Source organism: Muscardinus avellanarius (assembly GCF_963383645.1).
Source record: "Muscardinus avellanarius genome assembly, chromosome: 1".
NCBI classification, from domain to species: domain Eukaryota; kingdom Metazoa; phylum Chordata; class Mammalia; order Rodentia; family Gliridae; genus Muscardinus; species Muscardinus avellanarius.
The window spans coordinates 193,730,489-193,753,160 of record NC_137786.1 but is presented as its reverse complement, the minus strand read 5'-3'; the positions used below and the strand labels follow the sequence as shown (position 1 = coordinate 193,753,160).

Genomic DNA, 22,672 nt, shown 5'->3' with positions numbered 1-22,672 from the left:
CAACATACACGTGAAAGGGCAATGTTTCTACTCCCCAAGTTTTGGTTCTCAAGCCCACACCCGCCTATTTTTGGGGGGAGGGCATTTCACCTCCAAGGTATACATACCCCAGCCCTATTTTTTTTATTATTTATTTATTTATTGGTAGTACTAGGGTAGAACCCCAGGGGCTTTCTACCTCCAGGCTATACTCCTAGACCTATTTTATACTTTATTTGAAAACAGGGTCTCACTAAGTTGCTGAGAGCCTCACTGAGTAGCTGAGACTGGCTTTGAACCTGTGTGAGCCTCCTGTCTCATCCTGTCTCAGCCTCCCAAGTACTGGGATTACTAGTGTGAGCCACCATGCCCGGCTATCCTCACAGCCTTCTAAATTTTAACATTTTAATTTTTGTTACCAAATTCATCAATGGCTAGTTTTGTTCTTTAGTCTGCTTTTTGTTCTGATAATCACCCCTGACTTCATGAGAGGATGTATAGGTTTTCTTTAATTCTTTAACTTTTCTATGGGTCTGTAACTTTTTAGTTTCAGATTTGTCTTATGCTGGTAGAGCTTACAGCTTGTGAATCAAACTTTTGCCTGTTTGTTTTAAAATCCTCCAAATGCTTCCTGTGCTTTAGGACAGGGCACAGAATGAAATTATTTACCCATTCCCAGATTAGCTATAGTTTAGCCAAGTGAGCACACAAAATTATTATAGCCACATATTGTATGGTTGTGTTTATGTGAAATGTCTAGAATGGACAAAGTACAGAAAGGAAAAGTGCATTTAGTGGTTGCCAGGGGCTGAGATGAGGGAAATAGGGATTGACTACTAAAGGGCAAGGGATTTCTTTTCAAGATGTCGGAAATGTTCTGGAATCCGTGGTGATGGTTGTACAACTCTGAATATACCAAAAACTAATTATACACATTAAATAGGTGGCTTTTATGGCGTGTGATTAATATCTCAATAATAAAGATGATCTGTGGTGACCCAGGCTTTTCTCTCGCTCCCAGATTTTTAGGTGTGACCTAAACTTGGTCTAAGAGTATGTTTTTTGTTTTGGTTTTTTGTTTGTTTTGTTTGTTTTGTTTTTGTTTTTTTTTTTTTTTTTTTGCAGTACTGGGGATGGAACACAAGAGCATTCTACCTCCAAGGTACACCCCAGTCCTAATTTTATTCTTTATTTTGAAACAGGGTCTCACTGAGTTGCAAAGGGCGTCAATAAGTAGTGGCTGAAGCTGTCCACAAACTGCGATCCTCCTGTCTCAGCCTCCCAAATGCTGGGATTATAAGCGTGTGCCACCACGCCTGGCTTAAGAGTGTGTTTTGAAGTTTCCAGTTATGTATGCCTTTTTTAGTGCATTTTCAAGAGGATATAAGAAACTTATGATTCAGTTCATGTATATAAGATTAACATAGTAAACAATATTAAGCCTCATCAAAACACTACTGACTTTGTCCTACCTCTTATTTTCTTATTTCCTAGAAGATACACAAAATAGACACTTTATTAGATTTGTTGAATTCCTTCTGCATTATAGGGACAGTATGGCAAGTATGCAAAGTTGTTGGATTTTAAGAGTTAGTGGTCTTAGCAAGGAAAGAGGAGTAGAATTTGAAATTGTCACGTGAATTGATGAGAACAGGTATATACTTTGAAAAAGGCTGGAAGAAGTTCTTTGCAGTTCTTCTTCAGAGCAAAGCTGAATGTTTGTTTTATGGAACTGGGGATTGAACCCAGGGGCACTCTAACTCTGAGCTATACCTCCATAATTAACTAAATTTTGTGGTGGTACTGGGGGTGGAACCCAGAGGCTTTCTACCTCTGGGCTATACTCCCAAACCCATTTTTATGTTTTATTTGGAAACAGGGTCTCACTAATTTTGCTGAGCACCTCACTAAGTAGCTGAGGCTGGCTTTGAACCTGTGTGATCCTCCATCTCAGCCTCCCGAATGCTGGGATTACAAGTGTGCACCATTACACCCGGCTTATTGTTTTATTTTGAAACAGGGTCTCACTTGTTGTAGAGGGCCTAAGTCAGTATTTCTTTCTTTTTTTTTTTTTTTTTTTTTTTCGGTACTGGGGGTAGAACCCAGAGGCTTTCTACCTCCGGGCTATACTCTGAGACCTATTTTATACTTTATTTGTAAACAGGGTCTAACTAAATTGCTGAGAACCTCACTAAGTAGCTGAGGCTGGCTTTGAACCTGTGTGATCCTCCTGTCTCAGCCTCCCAGGCGCTGAGATCACAAGTGTGTGTCACCACACCCAGCTTTTTTTTTTTTTTTTTAGGTGGTCTGGGGGTGGAACCCAGGGGCTTTTCTACCTCCGGGCTATACTCCCAGACCTCTTTTTTATACTTTATTTGGAAACAGGGTCTCACTAAGTTGCTGAGAGCCTCACTCAGTAGCTGAGGCTGGCTTCATACCTGTGCGATCCTCCTGTGTCAGCCTCCCAAGCGCTGGGATTACAAGCGTGCGCCACCACGCCCAGCCTAAGTAACATTCCAGTGTCTATCCCCTAGAAATCCAGAGTCTGTCTGTCTGTCTCTCTCTCTCTCTCTCTCTCTCTCTCTTTCACACACACACACACACACACACACACACACTCTCACGGCCTTTATCCATTATGGATTCTACAACTTAATTTCCAAAGAGATGGGTGACTAAGGCTCTACATCCTGACCAAGGCAGGTGACTGGGGAAACATTTGATGCTGTCTTGGTATTCCTCAATTGGGGATGTGTCAGTTCTCAGCATTGTTATCATTCAGGACTTTCAGGTTGGATTAGGGCCTGCCTCTTTGGCCACTTGCTTTGTTGGTAGACTAATTTAGTTGGAACTTAAGCCTGTTTCAAGATACTTTGTATTGGGCAGCCTTGTAATAAGCACAGATTCCTTGGCTTTCTTCCGAGAATTTTACACACTTGGTAGAAATACTTTGCTGGTTTAAAAACTGCTTAGTTTGTTCCCAGATTTTGTTTTTTGTTTTTTGTTTTCCTACTTGCACAGTAGTATGACCAATAAATAAGACTAGCATCTGAGCTGGACTTGGTGGCACACCTCTGTAAGCCCAGTAATTGGGATGCTGAGACAGGAGGATTGCAGGTTTGAGGACAGTCTGTGAGACCCTGTTTCAAAACAACAACAAAACATTTTTTTTTAAAGGGTTGGGAGTGTAGCTCAGAGGTAGATTGCCCCAGATACACTCCCTAGTACCCCCTCTAAAAAAAAAAAAAAAAAAGAATGGCATCTTTTTTGCTTAACAAGACAAAAGGGGCAAGATACTTTAAAAATCTTATTTCCAGTCAAGTGTGACCCATATCTGTAATCCCAGTTTTTAGGAGACTGTGACAGGAGGATTGCAGGTTTGCAACCAGCCTCAGCAGTTTAGTGAGACCCTGTTATAACCAAAAAATAAAATAGGGCTGGGGGTGTGTCTCAGAGGTAGAATACCCCTGGGTTTAACCCAATACCACAAAAAGAAATCTTTTTCAGTGCAGGAAATATGGTTCAATAGAGTACTTGCCTTACCATCTGTGAGACTCTTACTTCAGTCCCTATCATTAAAAAACAACAACAAAAACTTACTTCCTAGCCCATAAATGTAATGTGGAATAGTTCATCCCTGTTATGAATGATTATTTCTGTGATTATTTCTGTGTTTTTTTGTTTTTAGAAAAGGTATAGTTTGGCTGTGGGGCCTCCTAAGAAAGACCCAAAAGTTAAAGGTGTCCAATCATCAGCTGTACAGGCTTTTCTTAGAAGGAAAGAAGAGGAGCTCAGACAAAAAGGTATGTATTTATAACCTTTTTTTACAATGTTTAAATTTTTCTACCTTTCTATCTAATTTTTACTTAACCAGTGGATATTTGTAAAATATACCAAACTGTGTGTGGTGGTGCCTTCCCAGTATATGGGAAGCTGAGACAGAGGATCGCTGGTTCAGGACCAACCTCAGCAACTCAGTAAGACACCCTGTTTCTAAATGAAAAGAGAGCCGGGGCCGGGCCTGGTGGCGCGCACTTGTAATCCCAGCATTCAGGAGGCTGAAACCAGAGAATCACGGTTCGCAGACAGATCAGCTACTCAGCGAGGCCCTTCGCAACTCAGTGATACCTATTTCAAAAATAAAAAGACTAAAAAATAGAGCTTGGGGTGAAACTTGGAGGTACAGTGCCCCTGCGTTCCACCCCCAGTACCGCCAAAAAAATATATATATATATATGCTGGGCATATAGGAGTAGAACTACATAAAACCACAGCAAGACCTCATTTCAAATGAAAAAAAAAAAATTTAAACACACACAAACATCTCCCAAGCCCCAGTGAGTGATTTGGGGTGGGTAGGTATATATCTGTGTTTGGTTCTGGAAATTGAACCAAGGGGCATTCTGCCTCTGAGCTGCAACCCAAACCTTTTTTTTTTTTTTTTTTTTTTTTTTTTTTTTTGGTGGTGGTGCTGGGGATTGAACCCAGGGGCAATATACCTCTTAGCTACACCCCCAGCCTGAGTTTTTTGTTTGTTTGTTTGTTTGTTTTTTGGTGGTACTGGGGTTCCTGGAAGCCCTTCTACCTCCGGGCTACACTCCCAGACCTATTTTTACATTTTTATTTGAAAAGGGTCTCCTAAGCCAGCGTGCTCGGCCGGCTTCGAACCTGCGCGATCCTCCTGTCTCTGCCTCCCAAGTGCGGGGATTATAAGCGTGCGCCCCCACGCCCGGCGAGCCTGAGGGGGTTTTTTTGTTTGTTTGTTTTTTGTTTTTTTGTGGGTCTGGGGATGGAACCTAGGGGCATTCAACCTCCAAACTACACCCCCTGCCCTATTTTTGTTCTTTATTTTGAAACCGGGTCTCACTGAGTTGCAGAGGGTCTCACTAAGTAGCTGAAGCTGTCTGCAAACCATGATCCTCCAGTCTCAGCCTCCTGAATGCTGGAATTACAAGCGTGCGCACCCATGTCCAGCTCCAGCCTGAGTTTTTATTCCTTATTTTGAAACGGTCTCACTGCGTTTCAAAGGGCCTCACTAAATAGTTGAGGCTGGCAGCGAACTTGTGATCCTCCCAGGTATGAGATTTACAGGCATGTGCTACTGCACCCAATCTGAGTTTATTTTATTTATGGCTTTATATATGTTCATATGTTAGTCACCTTCATATAATTTAGTTTCATTCTCTTTTGTTTTTTTTTGTTGAGGTTTTTGTTTTTGTTTTGTTTTGGTATTAGAGATTGAAACCAAGGGGCATTCTACCTACCAACTACACCCCCAGCCTTTTTTTTTTTTTTTTTTTTTTTTGTGGATCTGGTGATGGAATCCAGGTTCTTTTCTACCTCCGGGTTATACTCCCAGACCTATTTTTTTATGCTGTATTTGGAAACCGGGTCCACTAAGTTGCTGAGAGCATCACTAAGTAGCTAAGACTGGCTTTTGAACCTGTGTGATCCTCCTGTCTCAGCCTCCTAAACCCTGGAATTACAAGTGTGCGCCACCACGCCCAGCCCTATTTTTTATTTTGAAACAGGGTCTCACTAAGTTGAGGAGGGCCTCACTAAGTAGCTGAGGCTGTCCACGAACCACGATCCTCCAGTCTCAGCCTCCCGAATGCTGGGATTACAAGCGTGCACCACCACGCCCAGCTGCCCTTTTTTAAATTTTGAGGTAGGGTCTCCCTAAGTTGCTGAGGCTGACCTCAAACTTGTGATCCTTATGTCTCAGCCTCACAACTACTGGGATTACAGGTATGTACTAATCCTGCCCAGCAACCCTGTCTGTCTCTCTCTCTCTCGCTTTCTCTCCCTCTCTTTTCCCTTTTGTGGTACTGGAGATTGAGCTATCACCCCAGCACTTTGCTAGTTTGGAAGAGTTTTACTAGGTTGCTGAGAGTCTTCATTGTGTTGCTGAGGCTGCCCTTGAACCTTTGATCCTGCTGTCTCAGCCTCCCGGGTACTGGAATTACAGATGTGTACCACCACACTCAGAAACACTGCTTCTTAAGGAAAAAAAGAAACTGGGCGGGGGGGGGTGGTTAATGACCATTTTTCTAATTGGCCATATTGATTCCCCAATGAGAACTCCAGTTTTTAACCTTGGTTCTGAGACTTTCAGCTTTTTTTTTTTTTAATTAATAAGAATGCTCATCTTAAAGGTTAACATGGTGATGTTTTTAAACCACGGTGCATAACTAGTTGTTTTACTTCATACACCTAAGTGAGCATCAATATTCCTCTAACTTGATATATTTATTTCTGTATGTATACATACATGTATTTATGTATTTATTTTGCTGAAACTTGAACCCAGGGGCACTCTGCCACTGAGCTACATCTTCAGTTCTTTTCATTTACTTATTTTATTTTGAGACAGTATCTCACTAAGTTGCCAAGGCTAGCCTCTTTTTTTTCTTTTTCTTTTTTGGTGGTACTGGGGGTGGAACCCAGAGGCTTTCTACCTCTGGGCTATATTCCCAGACCTATTTTTTAAATATTTTATTTGGAAACAGGGTCTCACTAAGTTGCTGAGAGCCTCCTCCATAAGTAGCTGAGGCTGGCTTCGAACCCGCGGGATCCTCCTGTCTCAGCCTCCCAAGCGCGGGGATTACAAGTGTGTGCCACCATGCCTGGCTCGAGGCTAGCCTCTTGATATCCTCCTGCTTCAAGCCTACCAGGTCTGTAGGATTATAAGCTCATACCAACACACCTCCCTCCTTTTCTGTATTTACAGCTGAAAACCAAGTCTGCTACTTGATGAGTCATATAGAAAAACCCATATGCAACGCACTCATGTAGAGATGACTCAGTTGATACTTGCTCAAATGCCTGCCACATATGATTCCTAGACACCATCAGACTCTAACCTGAACATTTTTCATGTTTTGGCCACCTCATATCAAATGAGCACACTGCTACCTTGAGGCCTTGAAATAATATGTTCTTATTTTGTCCTTTTAGCCTTAGAAGAGAAAAGGAGAAAAGAACAATTGGTGAAAAAACGAATTGAGCTCAAACATGATAAGAAAGCTAGAGCTATGGCCAAGAGGACAAAGGATAATTTCCATGGTTACAATGGGATTCCTGTTGAAGAAAAGTCAAAGAAGAGGCAGCCACTGGAAAGCCACGCCAGCCAAGGAACAGACCAAGAGTATGAAATGGAGGAAGAGGATGAATTTTTAGAATACAATCAAGTAGAGTCAGAGCCAGAGTATGAGGAAGAGCAAGTACCTCCCAAAGTTGAAAGCAAACCAAAGGTCCCCCTTAAAAGTGCCCCACCACCCATGAACTTCACTGATTTACTGAGGTTGGCTGAGAAAAAACAGTTTGAACCAGTGGAGATCAAGGTAGTGAAGAAAACAGAAGAGCGGCCTATGACGGCGGAAGAACTTAGGGAGCGAGAATTCCTTGAACGAAAGCGTCGGAAAAAGAAACTTGAGACAGATGCAAAACTACCTCCAACTGTGTCCAAAAAGGCACCCTCTCAGAAAGAAAGTATGGGCACAAAACTTTGCAAAGGTTCTGGGGACAGGCATTCTTCCAAAGGAATGCCCAACTCTCATACTGAGAAGAAACCCAGACCCAGCACAGGCTATGAGAAGCATGCAACATTATCTTCATCCAAATCCATGCCAGGAGAGAGGACCAAGGCAGCATCTGGCAAGAGCTCCCATCCTTCCCTTCGTGAGAGTCATGACAGACCTGTTTTCAATGGGACTGGAAAGCCCCGCCCCAGCACCTGTTCACCAAGTGTCCCAAAGACTTCTTCTGCTAGTGGGACTCAGAAATCCGCTACTGAGCACAAAGCCAAAAAATCTCCCCCTTCCCATCCTAGCCATTCCAAGCCTGGGCCTGTGGCCACCCCACACAATAAGGCTAAGAGCCCAGGTGTCAGGCAGCCAGGCAGCTCAGCCCCTAGCTGGACCAACACAGGGACTGCTAGACCCACACTAAGTTCTGGCCCTGTGCCCAGGCACCAGAATGGCAGCTCTAGCTCAGGACATGAGCGATCAGTCAGTGGGACCAAGAAGCCAACCAGCGACTCACATCCCTCTGGGCGAGCAGTCACTGGTATAAGTGGTCCTGGACGACCTACAAGCAGCTCAGGTGGTCCTGGGCGACCTACAAGCAGCTCAGGTGGTCCTGTGCGAACTACAAGCATCTCAGGTGGTCCTGGGCGAACTACAAGCAGCTCAGGTGGTCCTGGGCGAACTACAAGCAGCTCAGGTGGTCCTGGGCGACCTACAAGCAGCTCAGGTGGTCCTGGGCGAACTACAAGCAGCTCAGGTGGCCCTGGGCGACCTGTAAGCAGCTCAGGTGGCCCTGGGCGACCCATCAATGGCTCAGGTAGTTCTGGAAGACTTGTGGGCACCTCTGGAGGCCCTGGGCGGCCTGTAAGCAGTCCACACGACATTCGACGACCAGTGAGTGGCTCAGGGCCCCCTGGTCGCTCAGTCCATGGGCCTGGGAGATCCGGAAGTGGCTCAGTTTCAGCTGGACGTATGGTCAATAGTTCAGGTCCTGGAAGACCAGTGAGCAACTTAGGACCTGGGCGTACAGTTAGTAGTCCAGGTCCCCTCATAAAGCCCAAGTGCACCGTCGTCGCAGAAACAATTTCTTCTAAGAATATTATTAGCCGTTCCAGCAATGGACAGATGAATGGAATGAAGCCTCCCTTATCTGGCTACAGATCTGCCCAAGGTAAAAATTGCCTTTCACCCTCAGGAGTATGTATTTGTTACTAGGGAAATTACTTTATATAACCAGGGACCCTGTGAATCCTTACATGTGCCCTTTCATGTATCCTAATGTTGATAGAATATAAATGTTTATGTCTGCCCCGTGCCTGAATATTCTTTTTTTAAAGGTTTTTTTTTTTGTTTTGTTTTGTTTTGCGGGTCTGGGGATGGAACCCAGGAGCATTCGACCTCCAAGCTACACTCCCTGCCCTATTTTTATTCTTTATTTTGAAACAGGGTCTCACCAAGTTGCAGAGGGCCTCACTTAAGTAACCACTTAAGTAGCCGAGCCTGTCAGCGAACTGTGATCCTCCTGTCTCAGCCTCCCAAATGCTGGGATGATAAGCATGTGCCAACATGCCCAGCTGAAATTATTTTTTTATTGGAGCACTATAGTCTCACATTATTGAAAGTTCTTTTAATGATTGTGCCTTAGAGAAGTTTTTAGAGACTCATCTGAGAACCTCTGTTCATCCCTGCAATGTTCTCAAGCATAATAAACTTAGCTTTATGATTTATGATATAGGATGGCTGCACATGCCTTATGGATAAATAATTTATCAAAGGATAAATCTTTTTTTTTTTTTTTTTGGTGGTACTGGTGGTGGAACCCAGAGGCTTTCTACCTCCGGGCTATACTACCAGACCTATTTTATACTTTATTTGGAAACAGGGTCTCACTAAATTGCTGAGAGCCTCACTCAGTAGCTGAGGCTGGCTTCGAACCCATGCGATCCTCCTGTCTCAGCCTCCCAAGCACGGGGATCATAAGCGTGCGCCACCACGCCTGGCTATGGATAAATCTTTTGTAGAGACTATAAAGATCTGTCTTCAGGGATCAGAGTATTTATTTATTTTTTATTTTATTTTTTATTTTTTGGTGGTACTGGGGGTGGAACCCAGAGGCTTTCTACCTCCGGGCTATACTCCCAGACCTTTTTTATACTTTATTTGGAAACAGGGTCTCACTAAGTTGCTGAAAGCCTAAGTAGCCAAGGCTGGCTTCGAACCCGTGTGAGGATTAGAGTATTGTAAGCTTGAAATCTTTGGGTGAATTGTTGAGCAAAAATTTATTAGGCACTTTTGTGTGTTTGTGTTTGATACTGGGAATTGAACCTCCCTAGGAGCATTCTACCTCTGAGCTACACCCCCAGCTCTGTTTTATTTTTTTTGGTGGTACTGGGGGGTGGAACCCAGGGGCTTTTCTACCTCCGGTCTGTACTCCCAGACCTATTTTTTATATTTTATTTGGAAGCAAGGTCTCACTAAGTTACTGAGAGCCTCACTAAATAGCTGAGGCTGGCTTTGAACCTGTGCGATCCTCCTATCTTCAGCCTCCCAAACGCTGAGAGTACAAGTGTGCACCACTACTCCCGGCACTCTGTTTTGTTTTGTTTTTTATTTTGAAACAGATCTCGCTAAGTTGCTGAGGGCCTCATTATATTACTGAGGCTGGACTTCAACCTGTGATCCTCCTGTCTTAGCCTCCCAAGTATTGGAATTAAAAGTGTTCACCACCATGCCCGGCAGACAACCTATTATATGGAGCTATTTTAGGCTATCCTTGTGTTTTTCTTCCTTGGACTGGATAGTATCAAGATAGTAACCACTGGTTCTTTAGGAATGTGCTGTTGTAAGATACATGATTATAGGTGGCACCTGCTAGCTGCTAGGTCATGGTTGGTTCATGCTCATAGGCATTTGTTAAAGCACTTATAAGGCACCATGGAGAATATAAAGAGAAACCAATGATGGAATACCTTTGAATTTCCTAAATCAGCTAAACCAGTGATTCCCCCCCACCCCCCCATGGGACGTTTTGCATTGTCCTGAGGTATTGGGAGCAATCTTGGGCCCACCTGCTGAGGTTAAAAATCTTAGACCAACTCAAACTGAGTACACAGTATTGGCTGGGTGGGTTTTGTCCTCAGGAGGACAAATGATAAGAGACCTGATGGAATCGATAAGAGTGTGGTCTAAAAAAAAAAAGTGTGGTCTTTGTCTTCTCCATCCAGTAATGTTTAACCCTTGCTCTAAACTTGTCCCATGCCTGTCTTTCCCTAAACCTGGCCTGTACCCTGAAACTTAACTTATGACCTCTTTGCCATTTGCTTTGTTTAAGCTTTCTATAAAAGAAAGGTTTTGGCTGTAGGAGGCGGACAGGAGAATTGCCTGGCTTCTCTTGGCTGACTCCAATATTAAAAATAATAATCTTGAAGCCGGGCGTGGTGGCGAACACTTATAATCCCAGCATTTGGGAGGCTGAGACCAGAGGATCGCGGTTTGCAGACAGCCTCAGCTACTTAGTGAGGCCCTCTGCAACTCAGTGAGACCCTGTTTCAAAATAAAGAATAAAAAATTGAAAATTGGGCAGGGGGTGTACCTCGGAGATCAAATGCCTCTGGGTTCCATCCCCAGACCCGAAATCATCATCATCATCATCATCATCTTGAAGCCAGGTGTGGTGGCGCACGCTTGTAATCCCAGCACTTGGGAGGCTGAGAGACAGGAGGGTGGCACAGGTTCAAAGCCAGCCTCAGCTACTTAGTGAGGCTCTCAGCAACTCAGTGAGACCCTGTTTCCAAATAAAATAGAAAATAGGTCTGAGAGTGTGGCCCAGAGGTAGAAAGCCTCTGGGTTCTATCCCCAGCAACACACACACACACACACACACACACACACACACACAATAATCTTGGACACCAAGTCATTCTTGCGAGAGACTTCAAACAACCAGCAACCCAGTTCAACACAGGGAGACATTTTTTATTGTCACAAATTAGGGGCAGAGGATCCCATGTGTAGAAGCTCAGAATACTAATACACTGCAGAGGACAATCCCTACAACAAAGAATCTGGCCCAAAATGTCATAGTTTAGAAACTGAGCTAGGGAGATAGGCCAAGCATATTAAAAGCAACTGTAAAAGAACAAAAGGAGTTTCTATAATCAAAGAAAGTCAGAATTTCTATCAATTGAAGCATTTGTTCCCAGATACTGGTCTATTAATCAGTGCCTGTCTTTTGCAAACCATATATCAATCTTTTGGCAAAATGACAAAAATAGGATAATGTAGTGAGTTTTTCCTACAAACTTAGTTATAACAATTATCTAATTCTGAGAATATTTTTTATTTCTTTGGACTTTTTAAAATAGAGTGTCATTGTGTTGCTCTCCTTGGCCTCAAGCTCCTAGGCTCAAAGGGATCCTCCTGTTCTAGCCTCCTAAATAGCTGGGTCTTACAGGCATGCTTAGGACCTGAAATTTTTAGATAAAACCATGGTGATTGAAAATAGAAGGGTACTACTATTGGTGTCTTGGCAGAATTATGTTAGCAGTTTGTAATTTTTACTTATTCATTTTTAGAACTTTTACTGATCTTTTAAATCTCAAAATATGGGCACTACTAAGCTAGAAAATGTAACAAGACACTTCTAGTAAAGCCCTGGGATAAACAGTTCTGTTCCTTCTGGATACCATACATAGCAGGGATAATGTAATGATACCAAGCTGAGAGCTAGCCTGTCTGCTCTGTGTGTGTGTGTGTGTGTGTGTGTGTGTGTGTGTGTGTGTGTGTGTGTGTGTCTGTGTGTGTGTGTGTGTGTGTGTCTGTGTCTGTGTGTGTGTGTCTGTCTGTATTGAACCTCTAACCCCGGGGCATTCTGCCTCTGAGCTATACCATCAGCCCATATTTCTTTTGAAACAGGGTCTCACTAAGTTGCAGAGGGCTTTGCTCAGTCGCTGAGGCTGGCCTTGAGCCTGTGATCCTCCTTTCTCTCCCTCCCAAGTACTAGGATTATAGGCATATACCACCATGCCTGGCTGGTTTTGCAAAATCTCAGTTTATATAGAACTCTGCTAAAAATAGTTTACGTTTCAGTCTTCTTACAAGTAATGGTTTCTGTTCTTAGGTCCTCAAAGACTTCCCTTCCCTCCTGGTTACAAAAGGCAGCGAGATTATGAAGAGGAAGATGATGATGAATATGATTCTGAAATGGATGATTTCATCGAAGACGAAGGAGAACCTCAGGAAGAAATATCCAAGCACATCCGAGAGATTTTTGGTTATGACCGAAAAAAGTAAGTCTGAAAAGATTGTGTGTGTGTGTGTGTGTGTGTGTGTGTGTGTGTGTGTGTGTGCAACTGGGGATTGAAATTGAACACAAGGGCATTCTACCAAGTGCACTGTGGAGCGCTACACCCCCAGCCACGATCCTCCTGGCTCAGCCTCTCAGATAATGGGATTATAAGCATGCACCACCACGCCCAGCCTACTTTTCACTTTTATTTATTTTGTGGTACTGGGGATTGAACACAGAGGCATTCTTCCTCTGAACTATACCCCCAGCCCTACTTTTATTTATTTATTTTTTAACTTTTGAAACAGGATCTTACCCAGTTGTAGAGGGCCTTACTGAGTTGCTGAGGCTGGCTGCAAGCCTGCAATCCTGCAATCCTTCTGTCTTAGCCTTCCAACTACTGGGATTATAAATGTGTGCCACCACACATTTTTTTTTTTCTTTCTTTTGTGGTACTAAGGGTTGAACCCAGGGGCATTCTACCTTTGAGCTACATTGTTAGCCCTTTTTTTATTGTTTGGAAACAGGGACTCAGTAAATAGATGACAGCCCCACTAAATTGCTGAGGCTAACTTCAAATCTGCGATCCTCTTGTCTCAGCCTCCCAAGTACTGATATTAAAAGTATATGCCACCACACCAGACTGATGATTGTTATTCTAAATAGACTTACTCTTTTGACACTTATATTCTAGAATTCAGAATAATATGTAATTATTTGCACAAGGGCCAGAATATTTTTTGAATTGTTGTCTTTGTAAAATATGTACTTAAGGAGAGTGAAAGTTTCATGTAGTAGATTAGAAATTGATTAGCATTGATTTGATACCTTCTTTTGATATGAAGTTTTGTTACTTGAGAATGTGGTCCCAGAGCCAGGCATGGAGGTATATGCCTGTGATCCCAGTACTTAGAAGGCTGAGACAGGAGGATCACAAGTTTGAGGCCAGCCTCAGCAATATAGCAAGACTCTGAGCAACCTAGTAAAACCCTGTTTTGAAACAAAAGAGGCTGAGGGTATACCTTGGAGGTAAGTGTCTCCATGGATTCAATCCCCAGTACAAAAAAGAATGTGATCTCTGGACAGCAGTATGGGACCAGCAGCGTTTATAAACTTGAGGACTTGTTACAGATGGCTCACCTCAATCGTGCTGGTCCAATTGGCTTTATAAAGTCCCCAGGTAATTCATATATGTGCATATTAAGGGTGGAGAAGCAGGAGTTGGGAGGCTGAAGATAGGAGGATTTCAGGTTTGAGAAGAGCTTCAACAACCTAGCAAGACACTGTTTCAGAATAAAAAGGGCTGGGGGTATAGCTCAGAGGTAGAATGCTCCTGGGTCCAATACCTAGTATTACCGAAAAAGGAAGAAGTAGGAAAAAATAATAATCTAAGTGCTGCCACTAGCCTAGCTATAAGTTCTCTTTCAGACCATTAACCTGTTTACTCCAGTTTCCTATTCTAAAATCCTTTCTCATCTGGCAAAAGTTGCGAAGCTCAAATTAGAGTAATATATACCGAATAATTTTTATATTGTGCTTTTAAAAATTATCAAGTGAATTAAGGAAGCATTGTTGGATTGTTACCTTCGTTAACATTAGATTCAAAAATAGTTTCTGTCTGAAAGTAATTAGGGCTCATTTAATTTGTCTTTACTTCAGAAACCCATTTCTACCTATTGCTTATCCCTCTCATTCCCTGAGCAAGGAGGAGTAATCCTCAGTGTGTGCTTGCTTTAGTTGTAAAGATGTTGGTTTTTTAGATAACAGGATGTAGTTCCTTTAGGAAGTTAAATTTTTTTTTACAACTTTGATTTCCTTTGATCAGATACAAAGATGAAAGTGATTATGCCTTACGTTACATGGAGAGTAGCTGGAAAGAGCAACAGAAGGAGGAAGCAAAGAGGTAAGTATAAAGTGGCACGTTTGTGTACAAATTCCTAAAATGTTCTGCTTATTGCTACAGTTGTGCTATTAGGAACAGGGGGATCTGGGCCGCACAATTCTGAATTACAATCCTGCTTATTAGCTGTAGGGGCCTCAGACAAATTCCTTAGCTTTTCTAAATGTTTTCTCATTTGTAAAATGAGAGTATACTGTTCACTCATTGAGGTATTGTGAGGATTTATACAGTATGTGCAAGGTGCTTACAGTGCCTCCCGTGTGTAACATAGGATAAGTAGTAGAGGCCTCCATTAATCCTTGGGAAATTTTTTGCACTTCTTTCCCCATAACACTCATTTCAGACCTGTTAAACTGTAACTTTGCTGGCCGTGGGTAACCAGTGGAGGTAAATCAGATTTTCTCCATCTGATTCCTGTTTGGTTACCAGCTAGTAAACTTAATGCTAATTTCTCAGGTAGGGATAACAAGTGATCACTTTGTTATAGTATAATCAATAATAATTATTATGGGTAAATAATTCAACCTCAGTCTCAGCCCACAAAACTAAACCTCTTTCTCCCTGATGGCCTTCCTTCTGTAAACACGTTAAGCTAATAGTGTGTAAGGGCTCCTGTTTTCCCACATCCTAGCCAGCATTTATATTATTTTTAATTTTTTTGTAGTTCTGAGATTTGAACTCAGGGACATTCCACCTCAGAGTTTTACCCCGGCCCTTTTTTAAAAATTGAAGCAAGATTTTGCTAGGTTGCTGCGAGCCTTGTTAAATCGCTGAGGCTGATTTCAGACCTCAGCTTTGTTTTATTCTTGATGGCTTCCATTCCAAATGGGTTAGATGCAATCTCAATATAGTTTTGACACTGCTGATGATGTTAAAATTTTTAATGTATTTATTGGACATTTGTATTGCTTCCTTTAAGAAGTATCTATTTAGTTTGATAGCCCTTCCCCCCGCCCCATTCTCACCCTATTCCCTCCCCTCCTTTTTTATGTTTGGCTTACTGATTGACCTTGATATGTTTATGAATGTACATCATGTACATTAGGGAATTTCCTTCTTTCCTCCTCCTATCCCCCTCAGTTAGTTTGCCTTATTTTCCCATCTATGGTTACTCCTTTGTCTAGAATTCCTGTGACCTTTTTTCTCCCTAGCTTCTGCATATTAGGGAGAGCATTTATTTTTTGTGACTAATCTCAACTAGCATAATGTTCTCCAGTTCATCCATTTCTCTGCAAATGGCAAAATTTTGTTGTTCTATATGGCTGAGTAAAATTTTATTGTGTATGCCAGGTGTGGTGGCGCACGCTTGTAATCCCCGCGCTTGGGAGGCGAAGACAGGAGGATCGCGCTGGTTCAAAGAGACCCTGTTTCCAAATAAAAAAATATAAAATAGGTCTGGGAGTGTAGCCCGGAGGTAGAAGGGCTTCCAGGAACCCCAGTACCACCAAAAAAAAAAAAAAAAAAAAAAAAATTCCATTGTGTACATATTCTATAGTTTTAGAATCCATTCATGTGTTGATGGACATCTTGGCTGGTGCCATAGTTTAGCCATTGTCGATTGTGCTGCTGTGAACATAGATATGCATGCATTAGTTTGGTTGGTTTTTTTTTTTTTTTTTTGGTGGTACTGGGGGTGGAACCCAGGGGCTTTCTACCTCCGGGCTATACTCCCAGACCCATTTATCTTTTATTAGAAACAGGGTCTCACTAAGTTGCTGAGAGCCTCACTAAGTAGCTGAGGCTGGCTTCGAACCTGCATGATCCTCCTGTCTTAGCCTCCCAAGCGCGGGATTACAAGCGTGCGCCACCACGCCCGGCTTAGTTTGGTAGTTTTGTTTCCACTCTTTTGGGTAGTTTTGTTTCCTCTTCTTCTGAGGATCCTCCATACTGTTTTCCAAAGTAGTTGCACTAATTTGCAATCCTTCAACAATGTATTAGAGTTTCTGCTTCTCTAAATCCTTGCCAGAATTATTGTTTATGTTTTTAATGATTGCCATTCTCATTGGAGTTAAGTGTATTCTCAGGGTAGTTTTGATTTGCATCTCTCTGATTGCTAAAGATTTTTCATACGTTTATTGGCCATTTTAATTTTTTCTTTTGTGAAGTGTCTGTTTAGTTTACTTGCCCATTTTTTGATTGGATTGTTTTCTTAGCTGTGAATTTTTTGGGTTCTCTGTATATTCTAGATATTAGTCCCTATCAGAGGAATTGTTGGAAAAAATTTTCTCCTATTCTGTTGGCTCTCAGTTGAGGTTCTTGATAGTTTCTTTTGCTCTACAGAAGCTCTACAATTCAATCCCATGTATTCATCCTCCTTTTAATTTCTTGTGCCTTTGGGGTCTTAATGAGAAAGATTTTACCTGTGCCTGTGTGTTGAAGTGTTAGACCTATGCCCTCTTCAAGGAACTGCAAGGTCTCTGGTCTGATTTCCAAATCCTTGATCCATCTTGAATTGGCTCTGGTGTAGGGTGAGAGAGGAGGGTTTATGTCAATTTTTCTGCATATGGTTAGCCAGTTTTGCCAACACCATTTGTTGAAGAAGCTATCTTTTTTCCAGTGTATGCTTTTGGACTCTGTCAAAAATCAATTGGCTGTTTGTGAATTTGTTTTTGAGTCTTCTATTCTATTCTGTTCCATTAGTCTATGTGTCTGTTTTTGTGCCGGGACCATGCTGTTTTTGTTACTGTGGCTTTGTAGTATAGTTTGAAGTTTGAAGTCAGGTATTGTGATGCCTCCTGCATGGTTCTTGTTGCTGAGAATTACTTTGGCTATTCTGGGTTGTTGTTCCAAATGAATTTAAGGACTGAATTTTCTATGTATGTGAGGAGTGACCTTGGTCATTAATTGGGTATTGCATTGAATCTGTAGGTCACTTTTGGAAGAATGGCCATTTTGATAGTATTTACTCTGCCTATCCAAGAACATGGAAGATCTTTCCATCTCCTAAGGTGGTCTTCGATTTCTTTATTTAATGTTTTATAATTTTCTTTGTGGAGGTCTAAACTCCTTGGTTAAATTTATTCCTAAGTATTTTATTTTTTTGTGGGATATCCTAAATGGAATTGTTTTCTGGATTTCTGTTTTAGTAGATTTATGGTTGGATAGCCCTTTTTTAAAAAATTTGGGTTGTTTTTTTTGTGTGTGCTTTTTAAGTTTTTTTTAATGTTCTAGCTGTTAGTCCTCTACTAGAGGAGTAGCAAACAAAGATTTTTCTCCCATTCTCTAGGCTCTCTGTTCAGACTCTTGTTTCCTTTGCTGCATAGAAGCTTTTTAATTTAATGCCATCTTATTGATTCTCATTTTTTGTTTGTTTTCTTCCTGAACTTTGGGGTGTTATTGAGGAAGTTTCTACCAGTACCTGTATGTTGGAGAATTGGTCCTGTGCCCTTTTCTAGTAATTGCAAAGTCACAAACTTGGCTTTGTTGCAACAGTGATTACAAATTAGTATAGCCTTTATAGATATCAGTTTGCAGGTTCCTCAGAAGAATTGTTAAGAATGGAGCCACCATATGACCCAGCTGTATCAGATTATTACAGTGTTACGTGCATATCCACAATTCACAATAGCCAAACTTTGGAACTAGATCTATTAACAGATACGTGGGTTATAAAACTGGTGTGTGTGTGTGTGTGTGTGTGTATATATATATATATATATATATATATAGTGGATTTAATTAAGCCATGAAGAACAAAATTATGTCATTTGCAAGAAAATGGATGGAAGTAAAGAATAGTATGCTAAGTGAGATTAGCTAGTCTAAGAAAGTAGAGAGTCACATGTTTTGTCTCCTATGTGGGAACTAGAGAAAAATTGGGAAACAAAAAGCACTTCAGATTAAGTGTTGAGAAAGAACAGGAATGTTTATTTATTTATTTTTATTATTTTGTGTGTGTGTGTGTGTGTGTGTGTGTGTGTGTGTGTGTGTGGTACTGGGGTTCCTGGAAACCCTTATACCTCCGGGCTACACTACCAGGCCCATTTTTTATATTTTTATTTGGAAACAAGGTCTCTTAAGCCAGTTTGGCTGACTTCGAACCTGCGTGATCCTCCTGTCTCCGCCTCCCAAGCGCGGGGATTACAAGCATGTGCCACCATGCCCGGAAGGAATGTTAATTTAATGAGTAAATGGTTTTTAAAAGCTTTTGCAATGAATTTGTATTTATTATTTTAATAGGAATATTAAGACTTTTTTGGAGAAGTTACTGGGGACTGAACCCTGAGGCATTCTACCTCCAAGTTACACCCTAAGCCCAATTTTATTTCTTATTTAGAAACAGGGTCTAAGTTACAGAAGACCTTACCAAGTTGCTGAGCCTGCCTTCAAACCTGCAATTCTTCTATCTCGGCCTCCTCCCAAGTACTGGGATTACAAATATATGCCATTATATGCCACCATGCTCAGATTAAGGTATTTAATAGCACAATTCATGTGATCTCCCAGTTGAAATTTTTTTCTTGCTCTTTAAAATTTCAGCTAGGCATGGTGGTACAGCCCTGTAATCCCAGTACTTTGGAGGCTGAAACAGGGGGATAACCGGTTCAAGGACAGCCTCAGCAAGTAGTGAGACTCTCACCAACTAGCGAAACCATGTTTTAAAAATAAAATAGGACTACAGTGTATCTCAGAGGTAGAATGCCTCTGGGATCACTCCCCACTGCCACACACCCACAGATAAATGGTAATTGTACATATATTGACAAACACCGTTTAATTTTTTTTTTCAACAGTTTAAGACTAGGTATGCAAGAGGACTTAGAGGAAATGAGACGTGAAGAAGAAGAAATGAAACGTCGAAAAGCCAAGAAGCTGAAGAGACGTTAGCTGCTGCTTTATTTTTTTGAAACTCTGGAAACACTGCTGCAAGGATTTCTCGCCTTCAGACTATTCAAGCCCCCTTATTTTAGATTTATACTTAGGTATTCAAGGAGAAGGAACGCATACTGTCATTTGCAGGCTGTCATTTGAGCATAAAGTATTTTCAAATACTCCAGGGTAAAATCTGTAATACAGATAATATAATGCCCACAGTGTGCTCTTATGAAGTTAACTGTTCACAGATGCCAGCCTTGATCCTGATGAGCTATGCACTCTAATGTGGGGCCACTCACCAGTCAGTCAATCTTCTATTGTTCCTTTGCTTCTTTAAAAGGAAAAAGAAAAAGAGATTGCCTCTTGACTCCTTATAATCCTATTGCTGACATGAGTAGGACACTGCCCAGCTCTTAATCAAACTTACTGTCTTTATGGGGAACCTGGCCCTTATGTGACTATTGCCAGCAATAAAGTGACCTGTCCTAATCTATATATGTGGATCAAGAACTAAAAAATATTAAATAGACTTCATAAATCATACAATTTGCCGGGCGTGGTGGCGCAGACTTGTAATCCCAGCGCTTGGGAGGCTGAGACAGGAGGATCACACAGGTTCGAAGCCAGCCTCAGTTACTTAATGAGGCGCTCAGCAACTTAGTGAGACCCTGTTTCCAAATAAAGTATAAAACAGGTCTGGGAGTATAGCCCAGAGGTAGAAAAGCCCCTGGGTTCCACCCCCAGTACCACAGTAAAATAAATCATACAAATGTCATCTTTGTGACTTTAAAGGACAAAGTAGAATGAATTATATTATATTCTGCATTATTCATGAATTAGATGCTGAACATTCTTATTAATTTAGGTGATTAGGCAATTAATAAAAATTTTCCAAATTGAAATACAAGTTAGGACAGTTTAAGATTTTTTTCCAACTTTTCTTTCAGATTTACTATTATATTGGCTCTAGTGTAAAACACAAAGTCATTGTGCCAATTGACTTATCTAAAGTTCATTTTTATATTGAAGAAATATAAAGTTATTTTATTCAAACATAGGATTTGAAAGGGTAATAAAGAAGTGACATGTGAGGCTTCCCTTTTCCCGTCATAAAAATATTTTGAAATCCCAAGGTGCCCCTGTACCTCTTGATGTTAACGAACGACTGTGCATTTTTAGCTTAAGCCCCTTAACAAATATCACTGGCAGAAAAACCAAAAACTAAATTTGTGTGTCAAAAGCACCACCTTGTCTTTTTACCCATATTGCACTTTTATTTCAAACTATGCACTGTGAAGAGATTTTTGTCCCTGGGTAGAGAAAGGTGTTCCCTGTTACTGGTGTTACACTGGGCTGTGGAACTTTCATGTTCACCTTCTTGAAGTCGTACCTATAGACTTTCTATCACTCAAGCCTCAAGTCCACACAGTTCCAATCAGGATGACCTGGGACCGGGCTAGAGAGAAGCCAAGTTTCAAGGATGGCCAGCAGCAGAAAATGAGATCTGCGGATGCTAGGAAGCATTTGTCCTTGACCCCAAATGCAGAGGGTGGAGGCATTTGGAATTAAGCTTGGAGGAGCGGTCTGCCATACACATACTTGTTATCTTAAGCCATCGGATAGTGGGGAATAGGAAGAAGGAAGGGCTGTTATACAAAGAATGCTACTCTTCAACAGGCCCATGCATTTTTATCTATTCCTTTTTATCCATCAAGTCTTTATTTAAGGTTAAGGATCATAGATTACCATTGTTAGTCTTCACTAATGGGACCATGTGACTCAGTCCTTTAAGGCTTAATTTTTAAAGTACAAACTGTAAAGCTGAATCCCTTAGAAGATGTTTTCATCACTTAGGAATAACAGCCTAACTCTCTATATAGATCTGTTATACTGGTAGCAGAAAATCTTATTGACTTCTTCTCACCTATCTCAAATACCTTCAATGAAATTGATTTAGGGTAGTGATATTCCATTTAATAAAATAGTTTAGAACATTATTTTCTCTGCCATCACTTATGTCCTTATTTCCTCCTTCAAAATTTTTTTCTTGGGAGGGTTTTGATATTTGGATTCTGAAATCTATAATTACAATCAAATATTTGTAATGGCTGGAAGACTTCTGGTGGCTTAAAGTTTACTAGCACTCAATGATATAGTGCAGGTATTTGTACAGAAAGGAACCACTGCTAGATTAAAGTTTCAGAATTTGGGAGAGTCATCAGGTTGTAACATCTATCATTTAATACATTTCTAATATAGAAGATGCTGACTTGCATCAACATTATAAAAGAACACTTTTCTGGTTCATTAAAAAAATGAAAGTTACAAGTCTTTTAATATTGGCCTTGTTTTCAAATCCTGTCTTCCATTTTGTTCTGCACTGTCTGACCACTCTTATGAAAAGCTCACAAGCCTTTGAAGAAACTGGAATAGGCTGTTATTTTCTCAAGGTTTACAGATTAAGTGCTTGCTTTGTAATGTATTCCCTACTGTTTTGATTTTTAGATTTTCTTAATTCAATATTTGAAGATGTGCCTTTTATTGGGTAATGTTAATTCACGAATGTAGTAATGTTATTTCACAATTGTAATAATGTTACATGATCATGGGTGTGGCATTCTCTAACAAATGATGTGAGAGGAAAGTAGTTTTCATAAAACTCATGGCTCTGATTGCACAGTCCCACTTGCTTTTGATGTTTCTGTGTCAAAGCAAAGGGCGCTTTCTTTTAAAGCTACTTTCAGAACTTGTCTTTGTATTTTCTCTAAACTATAAATGCAATTATGTCCATTTGGAGGCCAGGGTACCACATGTCACAGGCAGCCTTACATGTGTGCCATGAGAAAGTTCAAAGACTGTTAACAAAAAAGAAAGTCTATGGGAACTCAAAATTTCTTTAATGGTAATCCCCAAGATTTTCTCCAAGAGAGGAATTGTTATTTTGTATTTTGTAACTTAAAAGCAGCTATTAGTACATTTCTGAGATATAGCAGAAGACCAAAACATTTTTGGAAAGAGAATAAATATATAAAGAGAGACTGGTTGTTTTATTTTCAGTGTGCTGAATATACTAGACTACTATTTATTTTGTGAGTGGATGTGATGAAATAAATATTCAGGTGTTTAGTGTATGAATAAGAGTGAAATATAGATTTCTTTGAAGTT

At 41.0% G+C, this 22,672-nt stretch overlaps 1 protein-coding gene across 2 annotated transcripts in view; it reads left to right on the top strand.

Annotated features, from left to right (window-relative positions):
• The window catches only part of SPTY2D1 (SPT2 chromatin protein domain containing 1), a gene marked incomplete at both ends in the record, with an annotated part of 32,300 nt that extends 12,781 nt beyond the window's left edge, over nt 1–19,519 (top strand). The window contains 6 exons of one of the 2 annotated variants that reach the window (XM_080692703.1): nt 3,668–3,782; nt 6,937–8,052; nt 8,263–8,676; nt 12,625–12,793; nt 14,618–14,695; nt 19,426–19,519. In XM_080692703.1, coding sequence (XP_080548829.1) covers nt 3,668–3,782; nt 6,937–8,052; nt 8,263–8,676; nt 12,625–12,793; nt 14,618–14,695; nt 19,426–19,519 — 1,986 coding nt within the window. Of the gene's footprint in view, nt 1–3,667; nt 3,783–6,936; nt 8,083–8,262; nt 8,677–12,624; nt 12,794–14,617; nt 14,696–19,425 lie in introns of both variants that reach the window. The other variant, XM_080692702.1, reaches the window with a different exon arrangement.
• Nucleotides 19,520–22,672: the final 3,153 nt, after the last annotated feature.